Below are 25,171 nucleotides of genomic sequence, written 5' to 3'. Positions count from 1 at the left end.
AGATGATCACATGTCATAACACTTCATAAAATCTCAGGAGAGGTTCAGGTACCTGAAAATATGAATGAAGAGATCTCTATATTATGTCTTTCTGAAAAAAGGAGGTTGAAACTGATAAAAATGTTCGTCGATAACATCTATGATAGCACTAAGTATAGATGAAGATCTTAAGTCTGTCGCCTACAGACACAAAAATATTGGCCAAATGGAAGAGACACAATTCGAATAGAATTAGTTTCATATGAAAGACATGTAGTTTTGGCTATGTAGTTCAAACACTTGAAAGTATAAAGCCAATGATGTGTACAATCAGTTTTATCTATCTTATATGTCTAGCATGATGAAAACTTGATATGCATCTAAAGTCTATTTATATGTCTTATATGACTTAACTTATATGACAATCCCTCAAGGATTTATATTTCTTTAAGAATATACAATTCTTGGTCCTGAAGTACCACATCCTAAGTGCAATTTGTGCACACATGTATCTTGCTATAACTATAAGCATGATAATATGATAACGAGAATTTTTACCTCTATGGAGATATTGAAAAGACCATTCACTACAAGAAATTGAATTTTTAGCGGCAACCCTATATGTTGCTACATCAATTATACCTTTAGCAGCGACTTATAGGTCGCTACTAAAAGTGATTATTTAGCAGCGACTTTTCTGAGGTCGCCTCTAATGTGGCTGAAATTTTCAGTACCCGCTAAAATTAAAATTTTGGCTCCATATTATTTATGACGACTTTAATTTGACGCCGCTAAAGCCCTATTGGAGCGACTGGACTTTTCTGAGGTGGCCATTAATGTGGCTGAAATTTTCAGTACCCGCTAAAACTAAAATTTTGGCTCCATATTACTTGTGATGACTTTAAATTGTCGCCGCTAAAGCCCTATTGGAGCGACTGTGTCGCTACTAGACCCTCTTATATTTTAATTGAAAATAACAAAACAAATTACATAAAACTCTCAAAAAATTTCTCTCAAAGACGCTCAGTACAGAGAGCTCAGTACATTCTCTCTCTCTCTCTCTCTCTCTCTCTCTCTCTCAAATCTCTCCTCCCTCTCTAAAATCCCTTCTCTACTAAAAGAAAATAGTAAGGGATTATCTGCTCTAAATCTCTCAAATCAAGATAAGAAACTCAATTATTAGGTTTGTGGTCAAATCCCTAATTTTTTCCTTTTTCTTTTAACGAAAAAAATGATGTGCATAATCGAGTTTTGTGGAGGAAAATTGCACATCCGATTTCTCTCATATAGTTGCTGAGTTTTCCCTAATCTCAGCAACTTTTCTGAGTTTTGTGCAGTTTAACTGAAAACCCATATTAATTTATATATAAATTTATGTTTGGGGTTTTTTCTATAAGGATTCTTTATTCTGTAAGGTAAAATCTTCAACATGCAGTTAGGGATTATCATTATTTCAGTGATTTTACATTTGTATTCTCAGATTTTATCTAGAATTTCTCTGAACCATTTGATTATCTACAGGAATACAAAAAAAATCATACAGAAAGACCCATTTGAAGCCTATTTGGTGATTTTCAGTCTTGACAGAACTCTCACCTATCTCTTTTTTGGGTAAGTTAAAAGCTTCTTCTTGAGAGACCTATTGCATGTTGGTATTCCATGCTTATTTTTTTCTTTTATGACTATGTGCCTGAATCAGTAAGTAAAGCAAAGAGCAATAATCCCATAATTGCAAGAACAACAGCAAAATTAATTTCATTAATGTTTGTAGTAGTCACAAGATTCTGCCCAAGAGAGCTGCAAAAGTTAATTACAGAAAGTTAGAATTTAACCAAAGCAAAATTTACAAAGCTTTAGCTGTAGTTTGTTACCTTAGGTTCCTTAAACCCCACCAAAAACAGTAAGCATATTTGTTCAAGAATGAAGACTGTGTAACTCTAAAAGTCATTGCATCATTAAAGATTCTGAATTGGAAGAAGTCGCTGCTAGGACCGCATAATGTAGATATATTGCTCCGTTGATACCAGGCGATTCTACTACTAAAAATCCTTCCTATGACAGTCAAAATACCAATACTGGCAACCCGGTTGTTGTTGATCGCAAACCTTTTTTTCTTAGTAAAGTCTCAAAAGTGTTTTTCTATTTTGTATTGTTGTTAAATTTTTCTGGATGTCTATTCTAGTTCCAGAACCTCAAGTGTGAAGTTCCCTTTAACTCTTCCTCATTATGATGGAGTTTTTTCTTAAATGTTCTAAAATAAAATTGTTGATAATCGTTAAGCACCATTCCAAGTGTGCTTAACTAAAAGTCAGTAACGAATTCATAACTCCAATGCAAGTGTTCCCCCAAATCAGCCCGGTTGCTAAAATTGCTGATATATTGCTGGTCTTCCCTCAAATAGAGTTTACTGCACTATGTTTGGTATCTTTTTGACACTGAAGCAACCTCGCTCTTAGCTTATGTTTTCCTGGATTTGGTTCTAAGTATTAGGCCCAACTCACAACTTCATTCTCACTTGAAATACAAATGATGTCGACAAGGCTAGGTCCAATTCTTATGAATTTCTTCCTAGTGCCCAAATATAAGATATTTATCTTGTTATTGGATAATATTGCAAGTGATTTTGGGGGTTGTTGTCAAAGTATTCTAAATTCTAAAGGCTAAAGCTTCAGGATGAGGTTTAGAGTTTAGTAATATGTTGTTAAACCATTACCCGCCTAATGTGATATATAAACTAATTAAAATCTTGGTTGTACTATAATCTGGAATATAATAAGGGACTAACTTTTCCATTATTCTAAAAATAGGAATGGATAAAAGTTGGTTGAATATTAGGAATAGAGGTGACCAAAGGTATAGAGATGGATTAGATGGCTTTCTTAGTTGGGCATTCAGTCAACCAAGGGGAAGCACTATGATTCGATGTCCTTCTAAAGGGTGTATGAATACTACATTCAAGCTAAGGCCCGATGTAAGAGGAGACTTAATGAAAAATGGTTTTTGGGATTCTTACAAAGTGTGGGACTTGCATGGAGAAGTGTTAGTTAGAGTTGAGAATTCTAACGTAACACTCAATAATGTAGTAGAAGATGATAACATTGAAGAGGATAATATTACAGAAATGATTCACGACGCTTGTGGACATACGAATGTGGAGGATAATAATAATACTTCTATGGACAATGAAGAGCCAAATTTACATGCAGCAAAGTTCTACAAATTATTAGAAGATGCTTAGACAGAACTTTATCCTGGTTGTAGTAAAGTCTCAAAGTTATCTTTTGTTGTTAAACTACTTCACTTGAAGTGCCTTAATCATTGGAGCAACAAATCAATGGATGAACTGTTGAGTTTCTTTAAAGAAGTTCTTCCGGATGGGTCACTTGTGCCCAGTTCTTTCTATGAAGCGAAGAAAGTTCTTCGCGACCTAGGCTTGGGTTACACCAAAATAGATGCATGTGAGAATGATTGTATTTTATATTGGCGCGATTATGCCAATGCCCAATCATGTCCTAAGTGCGGTAAGTCTACATGGAAGTCAGAAGAACACAAAGGCAAGAAGTAGCTTGTAAAGTATTGCGACATTTTCCAATCAAACCAAGGCTTCAGAGATTGTACATGGCAAGAGAGACAGCAAAAAAGATGAGGTGGCACTAGGATAAAAATGTTGATGATGGTGTCTTGCGACATATGTCTGACTCCATAGCATGGAAATCCTTTGATGAGCGACATCCCACCTTTTCATCTGGATTAAGAAATATTCGATTAGGTTTAGCAAGTGACTGGTTCCAACCTTTGGGAACATGAGTGCCAATCATAGTATTTGGCCAGCCGTACTAGCAACATATAATTTTCCGCCATGGGATTGCATGAAGGATCCGTATTTCATGATGACACTTCTTATTCCAGGCCCTAAGTGTCCAGGAAATGATATAGATGTATATTTGCAACCAATGATTGAAGAGTTGAAAGAATTATGGGATGGAGTCGAAACTTATGATTCATACTCAAAATCTAATTTTATGATGCGTGTGACTGTAATGTGGACGATTAATGACTTCCCTGCATATGGGAACCTTTTAGGATGGTCAACGAAAGGCAAGCTTGCATGTCCTTGTTGCCATAAAGACACACAATCGATTTCTTTATGTAGTAAGTTGTGTTACATGAGTCATCGTCGCTTCCTTCCAATGAAGCATCCATGGCGCCGAAATAGGAGAAAATTTGATGGAAAGGTAGAAAAGAGGGTTGCACCTATTCCTTTAATAGGCGATGAAGCACTTATGCAATTACAGGGCTTGGGTAATGTGAGTTTTGGCAAGGGAAAAAAGCGAAAATGTGACTTTCCCAAAAGTGCTTACAATTGGAGGAAGAAAAGTATATTTTTTCAATTGCCTTATTGGAGTACTCTTTTGTTACGACATAACCTTGATGTGATGCACATAGAGAAAAATGTGTTTGATAATATAATATCAACTTTGATGAATATGGTTGGAAAGACAAAGGAGACATTAAAAAATAGATATGACTTGGTGGACCTTGGTATTAGGCAAGAATTGCATCCAATTGAGGATGGGGATAATGTATTGTTACCGGCAGCATGTTACGCATTGTCCTTGGAGGAGAAGTTGAAGTTATGCCATTTTTTGGCTAATATGAAGGTTCCTGATGCTTTTTCATCAAATATTTCAAGGTGTGTAAACATATTAGAGAAAAAGATCTATGGATTAAAAAGTCATGATCACCATGTATTATTGCAAGACATTCTCCCAGTTGCAATACGTGGTTTATTGCCTAAAGAAGTGTGTGAACCGATTATAGAGCTTGGAAATTTTTTCAAGAATATATGTTTTAAGACCTTGACAAACGAAGGTCTTGACATCTTGGAGGCTGAATGTGCATGCATATTATGCAAACTTGAAATTATTTTCACGCCGGCATTCTTTGATGTCATGGTTCTTTTGCCAATTCACTTGGCAAGAGAGGCAATGCTTGGTGGACCTGCTCAATTTCGATGGATGTACCCTTTTGAGAGGTAATTTATTATATAATTTTAATGGCTCATTATATTGATGAGTTATTTCAATATAGGTATTTGCGAACACAAAAGTCATATGTTCGCAATAATGCTCATCCAGAAAGTTCAATTGCCGAAGGTTATTTGGCAGAGGAAAGTCTCACATTTTGCTCCAGATACTTAAAGAATATGTCAACCAAGTTCAACAAACTGGCCCGGAATGACGATGGATCTATGTCAAATGGGGAGATGTCTATCTTAAAAAAAGTAGGCAAAAAAAGGTGGTTTCAGAAGGCATCATGCTCTCTCATGATGAGTTCAAACAAGCATGTATGTATGTGCTTCAAAATTGTGAAGAGGTTCTGCCATTCATGGAGTAAGTATCATATTAATTTCAAGACAGGCTCACATTGAAATGTTTCAACAACATTTCTTAATTGACTCCATTGTTAAAATATAGGGAACACCAAGGAGAGATTGAAAGACAAGGTTCAATGAGTGATGGATGCATAACAGTGGGTTTCTTGATTGGTTTCGTGCACGTGTAGGTATCTAGTTGAGTGACATTTTTAATATTAGTGTAATATTACGACGGCGTTATTAGTTACAACGATGTTGTTTGGCGTGTTGGTCTTTGTACTAGCTGCACAAGGACGCACAAACGAGGAGCTCATAAGCTTAGCCGTTGGTCTTGCACCAATGGTGCATCGATATTCTAGATTTGTATGGATTCAGATTCCATACAAGAGATCTTGAGCTGAGAAGAAAAACACAAAATAGTGGAGTCCTTGTGAGAGGAGATGATTTAGACTCTAATAAGGAGTATTATGGTGTATTAGAGGACATTTACGAGTTGTCCTATATAGGAAATAGGAAAGTTTACTTATTCAAGTGTCACTGGTGGGACGTGGCTCGCTTGGGAAGGGGATATAAGATTGATAAATATGGCTTCACAAGTGTGAATACTCATTGTGCCTTGAACACAAATGAGCCATTTGTGTAGGCATCTCAGTCTGAACAAGTCTTTTACTTGGACGACATGGTTGATAAAGATTGACTTGTAGTTGTAAAGACAAATCCTCGCGACCTTTTCAATATGCCCGAAAATGATGATTGTGTAGAAGTTGACGAGGAAGCATTGCTGAATGAAAAAGCTTATCAACAAGAGGAAGTTGAATTGAACATTTTGCGTACCAATGACCATGAAAATGATATCAGTTTGTCTTTACATAGGAATGATGTTGAACCACAAAGTATTAACAACAATCATGCAAGCAAACAAGCACAAACAAGTGTGCATGATGAGGAAGAGACTTTTATCAATGACAATCTTATAGATATATCTGAGGATGAAGAAGAAGAGGATTTTATTAATGACAATCCTATAGATATATCCGATGGTGAAGAAAGCGAAGAAGATTGGCTTGATGATAATGATGGATAAAATACTGATGATGCTCTTGAAGACTTAGAAGCAAGATAATATAGACGTCTACTTTTTGTTTTGAAAAGTTCTCTGTATTTTGTTCCTTATTGACATGACAATGAAATTAATTCATTATGCTTGTAACTTTTAATTTCGTAACTAGATTATATATTAAGCTTTTGTGAAATGTTATCGTTAGTTGCCAAGTTGTAATCATCAATGCAGAAACCTTTGTAGTGCATTTGTAGCAATAACTTACCACGTTATGAAATGGAAGAAGTATTTAATTTTCTAGTTTCAGTATATTTCTCTCATGAATTGGAAGAAGTATTTAGTTGATGTCAATGAGTTAAACAATTTTAAAACTTGTTTAGTTAATTTGCTTCAAAACAAAAAAGAACTTGCTAACCATCACCACTGCTGCCATTTGTTGTGCCTATCTGCTGTCATCACCACTGCCCAACACCTTAAATGTTTTAACTGTGCATATCCTAACCCATAATTCTGTGCCTATCTGTTAACTGCCATCTGTTGTGCCTATCTGGACAATGTGTGTCTCTTGTGTCTTTGTCCATGCTTTGGATCTTGATTACTGTCCATAGTTGCCAGGTTACTTACACTTGTCGATATATTGAGCCATTGAGCATGGTGATATTCATGTTCAAAGGCTCCTAAAATGTCGTAATTACCCAGCAAGTTCCAGTAGATTAGTTAAAAAGAGTTGTTCCCTCATGTCTTCAAGTTGCCTGCCAAGAATGATCCTTTCACATATGCAGGACTTTGTGAATGAACTGTCCATTATGTACTGATTGTTGTTGCCTCTTTCATTTGCTTCTGTGATCCAGTGATGATCCAGTGAGCTTGTTGCCTCTTCATTATGTACTGATTGTTGTTGCCCAGTATGAACCTTTGAACTGTTTTTGATGATCTAGTGAATAGCATTCCCACACATATGCCTCCTCGATTGAGCTATGCACCTAATGTGCACATATCTGAATAATTCCATTTTGCTGAGTATTTTTGTGCTTTCCATTGCTGACCTGTGTCTATTCTTGTGTGTCTATCTTCCTTTGTCTTTGAGGTGTTAATATGCAGTTGATCATTTTGTCTAAATACCTTAGTATATCTTGGTTCTTGCCATAAGAAACCTTTCCCAACAAATCTAGGCAGTAGTGCACTAAGCATCATTCTTACTGATGTTACTGATGTTACAAATCTAGGCACCAGTGCACTTCTATTCTTACTGATGTTTTTCTACATCATGCAGGAGGGTCCAAATGACAGGACGAGGTAAAGGTCGAAATGGAACTGGTCGTGGATGTGGCCATTTTCAAGGACGTGGTAATGCTGGAGCGATGTCTCAGCCACAAGTACAACCAATAGGGAATACTGCAGCATCTCCTGAGACAGGAGAATCAAATAATCCTAGTCAAGAACCTCTAGAGATAGGACAAATATCAAGTAACACTTGGCAGAGACCTTCTATAGAGACAGTATCGTCAAGGAATTTGGATAGAAGTGTGCTTCCCTCTCCTGAAGTTGAAAATGAAAATGGTGCAGGTTAGTTTTTGAGTATTCAGTTATTACTCTTACTCTTAACATGATTGCACCTATGTAGACTGATCACATATACTGTTTTTTCTTTGTATAGTTTCTTCCAATAGTAAAAAGAAATGAAGAGGGAAATATAAATCTAAAATAGTAGATATAAAAACTAAGTATGGCGGAAAAATTACAATTACAATTCCAGATGATATTGATAGAGCAGTAGGTCTTGGGGCTAGAGATATTGTTAATTATTGTGGTTTAATCATGAGGAGCACTATCTCGTTCCGTGATGGGAATTGGCAAAAGATTGTTTCAAAACATGGAGAATCAATGTGGTTGAAGGTCAAGGTAAAATTATTTTTAATATCGTATCGATTTCCTGTTGCATCATTTATTTTTGTGGTTAGAATATCAAATATAATGGAACATGTATGTTCAGGATAAATTAGAAGTTCTTGGTGGCGTGCGAGAGCATAGGTTTCAAGCCTTTGTTATCGATACTATGCGACGGCTTTTCAGAGCTTGGAAAGCTCGACTGAGCATTCGCTACTCTCGCCATGTTGCTGAAGGAAACATATTGTCTCGTCGACCTGAAGAAGTTGAGCTAGAGGACTGGAAATACTTAGTAGAGTATTTTGGAAGTCCGGAATTTAAGGTAACTTAATAACAATGTTTGATTCACTGCCCTTTGAATAATGGCTTCTTAATCACTGACTTAATGCAGGTTGTAAGCGAGAGAAATAGAAAGAATAGGGAAAAGCAGATAACTAAGCATGCTTGTGGTACGAGGTCTTTTGCAGAAGTAGAGGAATCGACGGTGAAATATATTCATCTTCATGTTATTAATTAAACATCTTTGTTATTTATTTATTTATTTGATTATGTATTATTTCCCTATTGAACTATATTTTAGAAAAATCTTGCTACGGGAGAAAAGGAACCACCGGATAGAGTTTGGGAAATCCAACATACACGTAAAAATGATAGAGGAGAAACAGTGTGGGTGGATCCACAATCCCAGCAAATTCATGTAATATTCTTTAATTAATACCTTACTATCTTTTACTCCTTTTTATTAGTTTTGGTGTAAATAGCTATGCGTAATTGCAGTGCCAGCTCCAGGAACTTGTCGCTCAGCAACAATCTAAAGAGATCGAGCATCCCATGACTAGAGATAAGATTTTATCCTCTGTTCTTGGTGAAAGGACAGGCTATATTCATGGTAAAGGGTATGGAAAAAAGCCTCCAAAAAATATTCACACGCAAGTGGCAAACATAGAGGCTAGTATGTCTTCTGCAATAGAAATTGTGCGTCAAGAGATGCAAGTTGATATGGATCGAAAGTTGCAAGAAGAACGTGAACAAATGGCTGCGGAGTTGAAAAGGAACATGGAGCAAGAGTTACAAAGAAAGTTTGATGAGAAGCTTGAACATGTGAATCTGGAAGTAGAGAACAGGGTCAGTCTAGAAGTAGCCAAGAAGATCCAAGAACAACTGGGTGCTCTCATGACCAGAATGCAAGAGGTAATTTACTCTTAATGTTTTTATACTCTTCCTTTTTGATATTTCTTCTTCTTAGTGACTTGAATCTTCTTCCATCCTTCTTGACAATTCTTTTCTTCATCTTCTCCTTCTTTAATTATCTTTATGACAATAAGTTGTTGGTTTGGTATATGTTTGTGAAATTCTGAGCGATTCTGAAATTTATGTTCTGGTGCGATTCTGAAATTTATGTTCTGGTTTCATGGTTGTGTTTGTCTGCAAATCTAGGTACGCTATTTTTGCATGGTTGTTTTTGTCTGAAATTCTTGATATGGAAAATCTGTGTTTGCCTGTTTGGACAGTTCTATTTTTGCTTAAGATGATACACTATAAGTTCACAAATTTTAACCCAGCTCTGTGTTTGAATAGTTCTGTGTTTGCCTGTTTGGACAGTTCTGTGTTTGGACAGTTCTGTGTTTGCCTGCTGGGAAATAGACAGCATACTGGCATCGTCTGAGCAGAAGGATAGAATTCTCTCAGTCAAAATTGGCTAAGACCTTATATATGTGTTAGAAAATTCAAAATATATGTTTTCTTAACATATGAAAATGATGTTAGCTCATGCCCTATGCGTTAAATGTTTGTGTTAAGTTTCAATCTGGACAAGAACTTCAGATAGTATACCAGTTCTTCAGATAGTATACCAATTCTTTTCCTTGTAGTTTCTGGTGCTTAGGAAATAGCATACCGGTTTTCCGTGTAGTTTCTGGTGCTTAGGAAATAGCATACCAGTTTCCAGTTGATATGTGCATGCCAAAGAAGGGTACCTCTTTGCCCTGTGAGGGTACCTCTGCATAGCAACTTGAATTGCCTCAAAGGCATTCTTCCGCTGAATTTGTAGACCCATACTGATGAAGTAATTCCATCACAACTTTCCCTGCCTCTTGTTCAGATGGATCCAAGCTGAATATCGCACCCCTCAGTTCAGCAATCAGTTGCGAAATCTGCAGCCAATATTTTTCATTAAAGTGGATTGCTGCAGGACACCAAACAAATATAGTAACCAACCAGGTTTAAAAAAAAAAGAAAAAGCCAGGATATAGAAAGGACAACACCAAATGAAATAATGCATAGTTATGACAAAATAAAATTCTATAACAAGGAAATCTGCTTAGTCAAATGCACACTACATACTTGCTTGAAAATTCTACTAACTAACATGCATCACGAGCTTGGATGTAAATTATTGATAACTGAAACACATCAAGAATTATGCAATCAAGACCATAGATGGAATTATGCCAAAGAAGGGTACCTCTTTGCCAGTTGAAATTTCCCCATTGTAAATTTAGCATCACATTAATACATCCTTGCTTGTTTATTTGTTTGTCAAATTTATATATTCCGCCATAAAGTCAGTTGATTCTTTCAGTAAGATGTCTAAATAGTTAATTTGTCATACCAATGGATAGTAACATTATCTTGGACATGGTTGACAACCCTTACAAGCACTGTATCATCTTCTCTAGCATAGAGAGTTGGCCTTGGAAATTTACCATTTACAGTAGTGCTGAAGTAGAGCAGTTTATCTTAATGCTGAAATTTTTTATGCAGTGCACTTACAGTGCACTTACGGTACATGCGTTAAAGTGATCTTGTGTTTTTCTGTGTAATAACAGGGACAAGGTTCTGAAACAATGGAGACAACCAAGGAGGGGCTTCAAGGCACTTAGTATTTTGCTCTTTCGGGATGTATATGCATACAATGACAATGAAGTATTATGCATTATATATGTAATTCACATTTTAGTGATGGAAGTATATAATATCCGACTTAAGATATTCTTTTGATGTTTGTAAAATACTATTGGATGCATTTATATAATTTTGTATATTACAATTGCTGAATTAAATAGGTTTCAGTGGTGACAATTTTATTCTGCAATATTGAAGTTGCCATTGATTGTTTAATAATTTTTGTAGCATTTATCATTGCCACTAAATGTCATTCTCCAGCAGCGAGCTCATAGTCGCCACTGATTATTGAGTGTTTTTGTTGCGACATCAATTGATGCAATATGAGAATTGCTGGTAATAGCTAATTATTTTTGTGGCGACTTTAACTGCTACTAAAAGCAACTCTCTAGTAGCGATTAAACGTGCCACTGATAGTTATTTATTTTTTGTTGCTAAAAGCCACTCTTCAGTGGCGACTTTCCCCTGAATCTGTTTCGCGGAACATAATTTGTGGTAACTTGGCATAGTTTGTCGCCACAAAGCGGCGACACTTTGTTTGTGGCGACACTTTGTAGTCGTCACAAATAATGTTTAGTAATGGACTAAGTTGCAGCAAGTCCAATGTCGCTGCTATAAACCTTCGGCGACATATGATGATTTAGTAGCGATTGAGGTCGCCGCTAAAAGTCAGATTTCTTGTAGGGATTCCATGACATTATGTGAAGATATTACATATCTATCAAGAATGATGATTTCAATGTGCAACATATTCATTCAAGTTAATATAGCTGATTTGTTTATCAAATCTCTACCAACGATCTTTTGAAGATGGTGCACAAGATTGGAATGCGAAGGCTCAAGGATGTGAATTGATGCTCTCATCAGGGGGAGTTTATATGCGTTGTACTCCTTTTTCCCTTACAAGCTTTCCTTGCAAGTTTTTAACGAGGCAACCAAAGGCGTATTTCTAAACATGTGTACCTTTTTTTTCTACTCTAGAATTTTTTCAAAAATAATTTTATTTTAGTTAAGGTTTTAACGAGACACATTATCTATTGAATAGACATTCAAGGGGATCTTATAAATACAATTGTATTTAAGGTAATGTCTATATTTTAGAAATTTTTTAGGGTTGGTTATTTTGTGGCTAAGCCACTTTTTCTATATAAATAAAGGGATTTTATTCCATTGTAAATCATCCCAATTCACAATTCTTTTTCTATACTTTTCTATGTACTCCTGGCCTTTCTTTCTTTTATTGTTTTATCACAGAAAAGGAAAAAAAAAAAGAAGTCAATAGTCATTGCCTGTCACACGTTGAATAGTCGTCGAAAATCCACGTAGACATTGTGGCATCATTTGGCCTTTCTGGTATTATACTTATCCATTCATTTCTCTCTTTAGGCTTTTCGTTCCCAGGAGCTAGGGCTACTCACTTCTGCAAAAAGGGGCAAAACCAGAAAAAAGAAGAAGATAAACCTGCCGACTGTTTGAGGAAATGTTCAGAAGAAACAACAAAGGCCAACATTGGTTCCATCACTAGATCATACTATTGCCAAAAAAAATCTTTTGAATCAGAGCTGATTATATAAGGATAGATATTGGTGTGATCCAAATTATAGCAGTTGAGATTGGGAATATAGGGGAAGAGTAAATTGTTTGGGAAGGATGCGAGGAAGATGTGGAAGGAGATTGCAGACCGAGAATTTGGGAAGCTTCGCCCTAATTTATTCAGCAATTGTATTAAGTCGTCTCGAGTCTCTTCTCTTCAACTCTCCAACTACAAAGATATCATTTCTCCTCACCGTGGCTCCGTCAACTCCCTACAGGTCACTTTCCCCATTTCTCGATCTACGATTTGAAGCTGGTCGGTGCAGAGTACATACTTTTTTTTACTATTTCTTTGTTGACAATGTTTTGGGACATAGTATAAGTACGTACCTCAAGAAATTTTTCAAATACTGTAGGTATTTATATGTTGGCTGCTCGTACCCATTGCATTATTTAATACAATTCGTCCTTGACGCTGAGCTAAGGTGGATATAGGATTTGAAGTTAGTATAATATTATATTCACTTTTTCTTTGTTGACAATGTGTTCAGAATTATTATGATTTATACTGTAAGGAATTTCAACTGTATCTGTATTGCTAGGCTGCTTGCACCGATTGCATTAAAAATACATCCATCTGTGCAACTGGGTTGGAAGTCCTCTAATGTAAATGTGCTATTTTTTACTTACACGCTTTATAGCTAAGGGTGATTTTGTGAGAACTGAGAAGGTCCATGTATTTGGAGTAGCTTTTGCTTAATCCCTCTTGTTCAATCTGTTAGCTGGTGTTTGACTGGGTATGAAGTTTAAAATATGCATTTTGAGATAGTGGAAGAAAGTAGTAAAGTAATGGTCGAAAAGTAGGTTAGTAGAGAAAGTGTTAATCAAAGTATAAATTTGAGTAACTTAATGGATTTGAATATAACTTGAAACAGATACATTAAATTTTTCTTTGTAATAAACAAGTAGGATCATCACAAAGTCATCTATACGAAAAAGTGTGATATCTTCAAGGTAGTTTTTCCTATTTAGGCAAGTTTCATTGCAATATCAATTTTATACCCTTTCTATTGCGTGACAAAGTAGTCATGGGTTCAACAGTGGAAACGGTCTCTAGCATACTGTGCAAAATAGACTCAATATGGCCCTACCCTTTCCTAGACCCACGCATAACTAGAGCTTAGTGCAGCAGGCTGCCGTTTATTGCATATTGAAATGACGACGAATCAATCAGCATAATTTCATACCCATGGCTACTCTCCATGTAGTTCTTATGTGAGTGGCTTTTAGTTCTTAAGAAATTTTGACAACAAGAGCACACGCCTAGATGAGACTGAAGAGAGAGGAATGGAGACTGGTGATTTATGTAATCGACCCTAAATATTTTTGGATTGAGGTGTAGTTGGTTGATCTTGGCTCGAAGTAGAAGTCACAGCAAATAGGATGAAGTGGTCCTGGTCCAAGTATAAACATATTTTAGAAGAAAAGCATAAAATTTAATATTAAGCATAATGGAACTTGATGCCTTGCCATCTCCTAGTATCTCTATTTTTCATCAACTCCCTTATATTTTAGGTGCCTTATTGCGTGCATTTACATGCATCGTATGAATTGCATCTTCATACCTTATACTGAAGATAATCGAGATGAAAAAATTTACAATTTGTAAATGCAAAAAGTTAGACGTATGTGCTTTGTGGAAATAATGATTACCTCATAGAATCGGAGAATGAACTGTGAGTCACTTCTGGAGTGGTAATTCTGACAAGTGTTTACTAGGAAAAAACTGGACACAAGACCTGGTAATCCTGGTCCCAATTGCACACAGTAATCTTTTCTCAAAAAATTCAGACTATGCATTTGGTTACATATCCATCAGGAAAATTATATTCAGTTTATGCACTTGGTTACATACTCATCAGGAAAATTAAGGTTGTAGTTGTTAGACTAGTACATGAAGCTAGTTTGACATTTAAAAAAAATAAAAAATTCTTCATACATCTTTATTTATATTAGGTAGACGTTGGCAAGATTATCTGGTTCAGATGTGTGGAATGGAAGTTGCATTATTGTTTAAAATATCTTTGTGTGCATTTATTGTGATCACAAAATCAGGTTGATTTGACAGAGGGGCGATATCTGTTATCCTCTGCTTCGGATGCATCAGTTGCTGTTTATGATGTCCAACGTGCAACTGATTATGACGGAAGTGGTCTGATTGCAAAGCATAAGCCCATAGTTGTGGTTGACAAGCAACACGAACAGGGGCACAAGTATGCCATTTCCACAGCCATCTGGTATCCAATTGACACTGGGCTTTTCATCACGGGCTCATATGATCATTACATTAATGTTTGGGATACTAACACTACTCAGGTATCGTAGCTTTCGGATCATCTTATCATACTCCACCAAAGTGCAGATTTTCAGCTTGTTCTTTTCTTCTATTGAATAAAAGTTCTAGGCCTAAATTTGAGTTTCCTTATTTGTTTTAAGGTGGCAGTTAATTTCAAAATGCCTGGAAAAGTGCACAAGACTGCCATGTCTCCCGTGGCAACATCACACATGTTGATTGCTGCTGGAACTGAAGATGTTCAAGTTCGTCTTTGTGATATTTCTTCGGGTGCATTTGCTCACACTTTATCTGGCCATCGTGGTATGACTATATCTATTTCAGGCATTAATAAAGTATTTCCCTTTGCTATTCTTTACCTTTTACATCTTCTAAACAAGGTGTTACCCAGCGAGAAGCTTTTCCTGAAATCTCTATGTCATGAGGTTTTGCTAGTTTCCTTGACCCAAAAAATAAATTCTAGGTTCTCTTCCTTTGAGCACGGAGACACAGGATTGGCTTTTGATAAGTGCAAAGCATCTCTTTTTCATCAATACTTAGACTGAGGCTTAGACCAATCACAGTCTGTCCCCATTATCAGCTCTTAGGCAGAGTCACATGCCATTCTGTGTGGTAAAGGTAACACTTTAGCAAATTAACAGTTCCTGGCCTAGTGCATCCACATAGAAGTTCTGTGCCATACTCCATTTCCACCTCGCAAGACAGGCTAGGATGATGTGGTTTTCTTTTATTAGCTTTAAACCAGCTTTAATGTGCCATACTCCATTTCCACCTCGCAAGACAGGCTAGGGTGATGTGGTTTTCTTTTATTAGCTTAAACCAGCTTTACTCTGAATTACTGCTAAAGAATGGAAGTTGAAGTCTTTTCTGTAATAATTGTGTTTGAATTTATTTGTTTATTGATGATAAATGGGGCCTCTTTACTATGTTTGGAAATCTATGTTGCGCGGACTCTCCAAAATGTAGCCGCACCCGTGTCTGATCCTTAAAAAATGCACTACTTTTGGAGGATCCGACACGTATCCTGCCACATTTTCGGAGAGTCCGAACAACATAGTTAACATAGTTGGAAATGATAAAGCAATTGTGAGCTAGAGTGTAGATGCAATAACAAGAAGAACAATCAACATTATCTTTTATTCAAAAGCTAATTATCCTTCATCCTGTGCTATTTGTGTAACTATCAGTGCAAGTGCAACGCTCCGACACAGTACAGAATGCCAGACAATTATGCTTAGCATCCTGTTGTAGTGTGTTTTTACGAGTGTCTTTAGGAAAACGTTGACAATGTTGATTCTATTTTATTTGAAATATATTTATAGATAATACATGCTTGAATATTGGAGTGTAACCAACTAGTACTTTGTCGCAACTATACAAACCCAGGCAATAACCCAGGTCCCTGTATAATATCTGCCTAGCTTCTCTGAGGGTCACCAATATTATATTACAATTTACAGGTAGATGAATGATTCTCACAACAGTACAAGAGAGATGTGTAATCCATGTTAGTTTTGTTGAAGGCTGCTGCATTGTGCTAAGTTTCTAATTCAAATGCAATGACTAGTTTTCTTATACTTAATTTCTAAATTCTTCTCCCCAAGCGCAATTTTAATAATCCATGGATTTCCTCAATATTTAATATGTCACTCTAGAGACGCTAAGGCACATTTCTTGTCCATTTTTAACCCCTCCATATCAATGGATTAAGCTCACTCATTACTATTTTCTTTACGTCATGCTTAAGCATTCCCTTTGATTTGATACCTGTTTTATGATATCTAGTACTATTTCAGAAGCCCTTAGTTGCAATTTTTTCTTGGGTTATGGCAGATGGAGTAATGTCAGTCGAATGGTCTGCTTCTAGTGAGTGGGTTTTGGTAACAGGGGGATGCGATGGTGCCATTCGCTTTTGGGACATCAGGCGTGCAGGATGCTTTCGTGTTTTAGATCAGTCCCATTCTCAGCTTGGAAGACGCCCAACTCTACTTGCACGTTCTGTTACAAACAAGGTTCCCTTCTTTTATTATGTATTTTCTTTCAGAATCATCGAGTTTGGAACTTTAATAGCTAGATATTGCTCTTTTATTTCTCTTAAAATTTAGAGAAATAACTGTTCTCCGTTTCATTTATGATAACAAGTTGTTTATGTTCCTCTCTTTTGATGAATTAAAATCTACTCACTCGTTCCCAATTTATGTGACATACTTTACTTTTAAATATGTCCCAAAAGAATGTCATACTCCCTTTTTTAGCAACAATTGAACTCTAAACTTCGCAATTTTTATTTACCTTTAATGAGATGATTTATAGCCACATAATTGTCTATGACTTGTTTTAGACAACAAGCTTCAAAAGTCTGATTTTTCTTAAACTCTGTTCCAGGTCAAACACCGCCACATAAGTTGGGGCGGAAGGAGTAGTTATCTAGTTGGCCAAATACATAGATAGCCCCCACAACTTGTCCGAATATTTCATATAGCCACCTAAACTAAGCCTATGACCATCTGAACATTTAATCTATCTACGACCATATGAACATTTAATCTATGCTCAATCTGTATCAATTAAGCACACCTTGATGACATGGAAAGTCGCGTGTCTGTCACTCAAATGTGAGCGCGTAATTATGAAGGAAAAAAATAAGTTTTGCCAGAAAACAATTCCAGCAAATGGAGTTTGGCAGAAAGTTCTATTTTGGCTATCTTTTTCCAGTCTGCTTCTTCTTGATAAGAATCCTGCAGATATGAACAAATGTTCTTCTTCTCCATGAAAGTTCTATAAACATATCAGCCCCACTCAATAGCTTCTAAGGAAGACTTCAGAGCCAATGCCGGCGACCCTCCATACTTTCCGGCCGTATCTGGGATCAAAATTGACAGTCCCTTTCTTCTTCTTCTTGACAGCGACCCGCCAAGTGTCTACAGTGAAGAACGGACTTCCCCCATTGTCGACAGCGACCTGCCATATTTCCCCACCATCAGTGACGAACTGGCTCCCTCCCCTTTCCTCTTATACTATTCTCTCTCCTTTTACTCCCCAAATTTTTCCAAAAAAGTCTTGAAAACAGATTAATAAATATATAATCACAGAGATCTGAAACCAGACATATTTAAAATAGTAAAATTCAGCGGATGAAACTTTCAACTTCTCAGTCCAGGTAATGTATCTTAGTACTCCACTTATCTGATATTTTCTTCATCTTCTTCGACATATTTTTTTTTGAAAGCCAAATCTTAATCTTATTCTCCCTGGTTACCCTTGCCAGGAAAAAATGGTCTTGTCGGGAAGGTGGAGTTTTGCGTGAATTCTTTTCCAGTCAACTCCCCTTTTCCTTTTCTTCTGAATTTTTTTTTTTTGACTTTTTTTCCTTGCTGACCTGTGTTTTTCTCATTGGTTTCATTTTCCCCCTCCCAGCAAGGGGCATTCACGCACTGCACTGGTTTAGAATTGTGGAATGTGTTCAATATACACAGTTTAGGCATAGGTCTAGTGTTCAGATGGTCATAGGCTTAGTTTAGGTGGCTATATGGAATATTCGGACAAGTTCAAGGGGCTGTCTTTGTATGTGGCCTATCTAATTCATTTACAGTGGACAACAGTTGTCAGAGACTATAATGCATGACTATTTATTTAGACTTACCTTTGAATCCTGCAAATGTGTTGCTTTAAGGGAGTTCCTTTCTTGAATAAACAGATTTCTGAGAATAGATAGAGGTGTTCCTCTCTTTCATCATATTGGAACTCATTGGAGAAGAAAAGGGAGTAGATTATAAGTGTGCTTACTTTTTAATGCAACTTATTTGCTTTTTCCTTCTGATAGCTCAAAAACCTCACTGTTATCCTCTTGGTTTACAAGTGAGTCTTTGCTTTTGACCCTATCTTCTTTTGCGTCAATGAACCTTCCTTATGTCTAATTTTGTGGGTGTTCATCTACGGAAAAGCTTAATTGGGATGGAATTGCTGCTTTGGTTAGAGTTCAAGGTTTCCTAGTTTTCGTGCCCATAATATATTCTGTCTTCCTGCCCAGAGTTCCGCGGTAAAATCATCTTCAGTAGGCCCAAGTTCATCTGCAAAAGGCCGGCCATCTCATAAGAAAATGGGGAATGGTATGAGTATCAAACAGTCTGCAATAGCTAGACAAGTGAGGGGAGCTGGAAAACAGAGACTACATCCAGGGATGCTGTCTAGTCAGGATAGAGCCACTGCTCATTATGGTGCTGTCAACGGACTAAAAGTTACCAATGATGGAATGTATCTTCTTAGTGCAGGTTGACATTGCAATTTTTTTTGAAAGACCCTAGTTTCCTCCTCCAGCTTTATATTGCTACTATTTGAATACATGTATGCATTGTGATTAGTATACTCCACTTAAAGAGGCTGAGAAGGTCTTGTATCATTTTTTTCTTAGATATATGTATGACAATGTGTGCTCTGGCCCAAATAACTCAGTCTTTGTATAGTTGGTCAGCTGGAGTGCGACTTCTGGAATTTATACAGCATGTTATGGTGCTTTTTAATTACATTTTGATATGCTTCTCTAGCATATCTCTAGCAAAATTGTAAATTTTTGGGGCACTCTTTCTAAAACATGTCATTCGAAACACTCTTGGATAAAATTTTTAAAAAATATAATTTCAATTGTAAGGCATTTATGTTGCAGGAGGCTGGATTTTTTTTTCTTAATCTAGTTTGGAGTGGTATAACGACATTACTAGTGTGAGGCTGGACTTATTCAGTGAGAATAGCTGAACTGTAAAGGGATAACTTGTTTGTGTAGAAACCAAAACAGGTCATTCAGCCATTTTGAAGTTCATTTAGTTATTTAATTGAGTAAAATGCAATTAGTTCCAATAAGCCATTTTCAGGCTACTACTATCTATTGGTTGGCGTCCCTTAGCCATCATTAGCTTACCCTCTCAAAAGAAAGCTTGCTTCCATTTGCTGTTGGTGTGTCATTTAGAAGTACTGGACGTGATGTTGGTAGAGTTTCTGTTTCCAATGTGATTAAGGTATCTCATCCGTAGTTTAGTGCTTTTAGCTACATGCTGAAGAAATACTATAAGCTTAATCATCTATTCCTTTGCATTTCAGGTTCTGATTCTAGGTTAAGGTTATGGGATATCGAATCTGGTTGCAATACACTTGTAAACTTTGAAACATCACGACTACAGGCCACCAAAGCTATACAATTAGCCACCTCTCATGATTCAAAACTTGTATTTGCGCCATGTATGTCAACAACTAAGGTACACAAAGTTTCACAACCCCCTAACCACCCCGTTTGATATCATTATATGGAACTGTTTTTATTTAGTAACTTAACGAGGAATTCTTGTAGGCATTTGATTTGTGGTCGGGCAAGACGATTATGGATTTACGTGGACACTATGAAAATGTGAACTGTTGTCTGTACAGTGCACTGGACCAGGTACAATCATTTTTGTTCCTCTCCCCCTAAGGTTCATGTTTCTGGCAAGGCAATGAATTCTGCATAAGCTGTGAGGTTCTGAACCTTAAGTATTTGAGTAGTAACTTATTGTGATTGACCAAAATAGTGCATTCATTGCATATGGAAGGTCGGTCTGGAAAACCTTAATCAAGTGGGCGACTCACCCCACGACTAGCTAATAAGTTACCCTAGTCATGGTTATCAAACATAAAAAAAATCAGTTACCCTAGTCATGTATACACAGGTTATTTGTACACCGGAAACAGAAAGTACATGAAACACCAAAGATCTCATAACAAGGAACTATCGACCTCATTCAAATGTTTCCCATCAAGGTAAAAGCTTGATAAAAATGCTATCTTTTGGTAAGGCATTATTTTTTATGGTTGGTCATTTCCTTTTGTTTTATCTCATTGTAGATGACAATGGAGTTCAAGTGTTTTCTGTAATTCCAACTACCCTAGGCGTCACTTCTTTTTTCCCCGTGGACTGATAAAACTGCTTTTGGTCATTCTTGATACTGTTACGTCAAAGTTGGCAATTAATTTGAATTTGGTTATGTTCAGGAACTATACACGGCTGGAAATGATCGGAAAATTCTCGTGTGGTCTTCAAGCAAAGTCGCTACTGAAGAATTGGTACGCCTTCTAGACCATAAAACTTTTTGTTCATTTGCTAGACACCCCAAGTATGTTTGTGTTGAGGGTGTATGTACGTAGGTTGCATAAGACCTTACACTATCTGGGCTGTTATGCAGGAGGGCAGGGACGGGCAACCTTTTGCGATCGATCAAGATAATTGGAGTGACTGAATACCTCACAAAAGCTTGGAGGTTCCATGTCAAGTTTATAGTTTTAGTTTTCTTCCTTCTTTTAGAACATTCTGTATTAACATCTTCCCGCTGTACCTTTGCTTGAAGAAAGATGTAATAAGTCAGAACATGATGATGCGCTACAACATTTCCGTGTGTTTCTAGTTCAATGTATTAATCCAAACCAGAAAAAACGCTCTGTTTGTCGGATCATGGGGAATGGTTCTCCTAAAAGATACGTTTTGCTGTTATTCAGAAATTTCGAGATATTCTATCGCCTTCTGCTGAACATGTTAAGAGGTAAATAGGACTATGCTTTCTCGTAGTAATTTTATAGGAAGATGTTATCAAGCAAGAATTCTTACTAACATTCTTAGAAAAGAAGAGAACCGTTGACTCCAGATTTTTGTAGAGGAATTTTCAAAAAGCATTATTGTTTAGTGGCTACTAATTTCTTATAGCTACCATATATATAATTAGTTCTTATAGCTATTATTCAGTTGTTACGGTATTGTATTCGCTGTATTTGCGGTGTTGTATTTATGAATACAGCAGCAAAAAATGCCTAAAATCAAGGCAGTTCAGTTGTACGCGCATGTATTCGCGGCATGTATTCATGAATATAGTATCGGCAATCACCTTAAAAATGTCTAGCTGGCTAATAACGGAAGTTATATCAATTAGCGTGATACGCTTCTGATATAACTCAACAAAATCAATTCTAACATGCCTCATTATCAACTCAATTAATTACAATAATTTTTCAGTTGTATATTACTGTTGTTTTTAACTTTTATATTTAGTGTGTTTCAATATTTTTTTTTACTGTTGCATTCATTAGATTCAACTGTATTTGCTATTTTATATTCAGTGTATTCAAATGTATTTGTATTAAAAGTATTTTAGTTATTCCTAATACATGTTATTACTACTGTATTTAGTATATTTCATTGGTTGTATTCACTGATTTCTATTTGTATCAGTGTATTTCAATGTTTATATCCTATATTCATGCATGAATACAGGTGTATTCAGTCGTATACAAACCTTCGAAATATAAATACAGGCAAAATATATTTATACAAAAATACAATGTATTTGAGTGAATTTATACAAAATACAATGTATTTGTATCATTGTATGTAGGGTTGTGCATAATTTGGTAAATACCGAATTATCGTACTGAAACCGAAAATTTTGGCATTTGGTTTAAGTTTTTAAAAAAATTGGTATTAGGTATGGTATTTGGTATTTTACAATAAAATACCGAAATACCGATACCGTAACGAAATATATATTATATTACACAAAACATATATTATCAATTATAACATACATATAAAAAATTTAAAATTTTACTTTCTTTTCTTCTCTAAGTTCATCAATTAACTCTAAACAAGTAACAAGACATTTCTAACGATCAAATATTCTTTTATATACAATTTTCTCTATTTGGGTCGATATTTGCTAGTTTTGGACAAATTTTTTGTCAACAAACATTTTTAATTTTGTATTTTTGAGTACTTTAATTAAGAATATTAGTGTCTAAGGCTCTATGCACTAGTTAGTATTCAAACCGAATAAACCGAAGTTACCGAACCGAATAAATCGAAACCGAAAGGAGAAAAATCGAACCATACCGAATTTAATTAGGTACGGTATTGGAATAGGATTTTAAGAAACTGAATACCGAAAATACCGAATCGAATGTCTAAATACCGTACCGCATCGACCGACGAACACCCCTAATTGTATGTGACTAAAATTGGAAAATCTCGAGGCGCTTTTGAAACATAAAAACTAGAATTTTCTCTTGGAGTCCCTCAAAAGCCCAGTCCAGATGTGGTCCACTCCGTGCTTGATCGAAACAAATTGGTTGTTAACCCAAAACGTCCGCTTGACTTCTTCGACTGGTCAAATCACAAATTGGGTGTGACTCAACACATTGGCTTCTTTCTGTATTCTTGTTTTGACTTAATGCAATTCCAAAAATATTGCAATATCCGGCGTAGAAGAAAGCCGCAGTCTTTTTCTTTCTTATATTGCAGTACAAATCCATTGCAAATATCCGGCGTAGAAACTAAGCAATACAAATCCATTGCAATACCCGGCATACTCGAAGAGAGAGAAGGAAGAGAAAGAGAGAAAGAAAAATTTTGTTGGGATTTTGAGAGAGAATCGTGTGTTAATTGAAAGAAAGAGAGAGAAAACATAAATAGCGTGTTCACGCCTCAATTGTAGTATATACCATAAATACCTATTTTGTTATAAAATATAAAAGGTTGCTATAGAAAATAATATTTTAAAATAGTTTTAGTTTATAATAAATAAGGTGTATACCTTTGATATAAGAGGTAAAATTTCTATTTTTTTTCTATATTGTAGTACTAATACGATATGTCAATTGTATTGGTACCAAAAACTGAAGATATTAATTGAATTCTTCTTAAATGCTAAGGATATACTCGGTCTAAATCAAGAATGTACGTGGTTGCACATATGATGTGTGACAAATTAAAATGTCAGCTTTCTTAGTTGCAATTAACAAATCGATCTTCTATATTTTTTATCCATAGAAATAACATTAGAAGTGTCCCCACAGTTTATGGTTCAATCAGAAGCTTAGATTTGATAAAAAGCCAGTAGGTCCAATTTAGAAAGATTAGTATTACTCTTGTTTATTATCGCTACGATAAAATAATGGCTACTTAGCCACTTCTTTTTTCTTTTCCTTTTTTCCGTCTTTTATGTTTTTTATAATGGTCTAATCTAAAGATTAACTAAGTTACTCCGTATCAATTACTGAAGGCTTAAAAATGTAAATCATAATCAGCTTGTTGGTGCTATCCACGTGTCCTTTTGTAGCAATGCGTGACGTGGTCCACACCAAAAATTAGTTCTTATAACTTTGGGTTTGAACCAGTAACTTCCTCCCATACTGCTCGTTGACTGAAATAATGTCTTCTATTTTAATTGAAAATTAAATGTGACATGGGAAGTCATGGGCTTTTGGAACAAAACCAACCAGTTCAATTTATTACTTCCAATTGTGTTCCTTGTATTTCCAGTCGAGTGTTAGTTGACTTGGTGAGTTTCCTTGTCTTTCACATTTGAGGTGGAGGATTCAGATCTCATTAATAAGCTTAGCATTTCGTTTCTCACTCCTCACTCTTGATGTAATTAAAAAAAAGGTTCCAATCAGTAACATTAGCATCCTCTTCACATTTGTATTCGCAGAGGCGGACATACCTTATACAATAAGGGGTATATGTCGTTAAGAAATAACAATATATTAGTGGTGATACCTATATACAAATAAATTTTGGTTAAATGCAAATGTACATTTTGGTTGAATGCAAATATACACCCGTTGCCTCTAAATCCTGGGTCCGTATTCAGATTTGCCTGTTTAGCATAGGCAAGGGGCTTTTTCATCAAAGGGCAGTCACTATACTAGAATATATTAAGGAGCGAAGGACAGGGTTTTGCGCCGGGGGTGTGGGGTGGGCGGTGATCGGAGATCCTTAACCTCTTATACATTTTATATGTTAGGTGTAAATTTTTTTATTATTACTTTCTCTAAAAGAAATATCATCATGTCCATTTAAGAAGGAAAAAAGTACTAAAATAAATTATCTCTTCTGTGCTAACCTATTTGATTTATTGTGTTATATTTACTACATTAAATAGGTAACATTTTAAATTATTAAAAAATACAAAAGTTGTAGCTTTTTATATTTATTCTCAAAATGATCAACAATAAATTCTAAATTGTTATTTAAAGTTTAACTAGTTTAATTTTGAAAGAGGTGTTG

General features: G+C 35.9%; 2 protein-coding genes across 5 annotated transcripts; both read left to right on the top strand.

Moving 5' to 3' along the window:
* LOC109235562 lies at positions 974-11,384 on the top strand. The gene is made up of 9 exons (XM_019401724.1): positions 974-1,162; positions 1,501-1,590; positions 7,690-7,982; positions 8,173-8,318; positions 8,410-8,625; positions 8,695-8,787; positions 8,884-9,000; positions 9,081-9,494; positions 11,132-11,384. The coding sequence occupies exons 3-9, from the start codon at positions 7,700-7,702 to the stop codon at positions 11,183-11,185; spliced, it is 1,323 nt and encodes a 440-aa protein (XP_019257269.1). The 5' UTR covers positions 974-1,162; positions 1,501-1,590; positions 7,690-7,699; the 3' UTR covers positions 11,186-11,384.
* Positions 12,567-21,628, top strand: LOC109235560 (DNA excision repair protein ERCC-8-like). Of its 4 annotated transcripts, none has more exons than XR_002069404.1 (9): positions 12,567-13,056; positions 14,869-15,116; positions 15,237-15,396; positions 16,927-17,105; positions 19,124-19,364; positions 20,188-20,342; positions 20,435-20,524; positions 20,790-20,880; positions 21,112-21,157. XR_002069404.1 is itself a non-coding variant. In XM_019401722.1 (9 exons), exons 1-9 carry the CDS (start codon positions 12,858-12,860, stop codon positions 21,354-21,356), a joined length of 1,398 nt encoding a protein of 465 aa, XP_019257267.1. In that variant the 5' UTR covers positions 12,569-12,857; the 3' UTR covers positions 21,357-21,628. The 4 variants fall into 4 exon arrangements, 2 of the variants coding, with proteins under 2 accessions (XP_019257267.1, XP_019257268.1); XR_002069405.1 differs by lacking the exon at positions 21,112-21,157 and adding an exon at positions 20,965-21,105; XM_019401722.1 differs by lacking the exon at positions 20,790-20,880 and adding an exon at positions 21,303-21,628 and having other exon boundaries at positions 12,569-13,056; positions 21,112-21,183.

This window comes from Nicotiana attenuata, chromosome 12 (genome assembly GCF_001879085.1).
Source record: "Nicotiana attenuata strain UT chromosome 12, NIATTr2, whole genome shotgun sequence".
Lineage (NCBI taxonomy): Eukaryota > Viridiplantae > Streptophyta > Magnoliopsida > Solanales > Solanaceae > Nicotiana > Nicotiana attenuata.
The sequence above is the reverse complement of the archived record's forward strand: the minus strand, read 5'-3'. Positions and strand labels throughout refer to the sequence as shown.

What these genes read in the sequence shown, in the direction of transcription:
- LOC109235560 (XM_019401722.1), top strand. Translation starts at nt 12,858, where the DNA reads ATGCGAGGAAGATGTGGAAGGAGATTGCAGACCGAGAATTTGGGAAGC. An exon ending in CACTTTATCTGGCCATCGTG is followed by an intron (nt 15,397 to 16,926) that starts GTATGACTATAT and finishes GGGTTATGGCAG; the next exon opens with ATGGAGTAATGTCAGTCGAA. An exon ending in AAGTCGCTACTGAAGAATTG is followed by an intron (nt 21,184 to 21,302) that starts GTACGCCTTCTA and finishes GCTGTTATGCAG; the next exon opens with GAGGGCAGGGACGGGCAACC.
- LOC109235562 (XM_019401724.1), top strand. Translation starts at nt 7,700, where the DNA reads ATGACAGGACGAGGTAAAGGTCGAAATGGAACTGGTCGTGGATGTGGC. An exon ending in TTGGAAGTCCGGAATTTAAG is followed by an intron (nt 8,626 to 8,694) that starts GTAACTTAATAA and finishes GACTTAATGCAG; the next exon opens with GTTGTAAGCGAGAGAAATAG. An exon ending in CAGAAGTAGAGGAATCGACG is followed by an intron (nt 8,788 to 8,883) that starts GTGAAATATATT and finishes ACTATATTTTAG; the next exon opens with AAAAATCTTGCTACGGGAGA.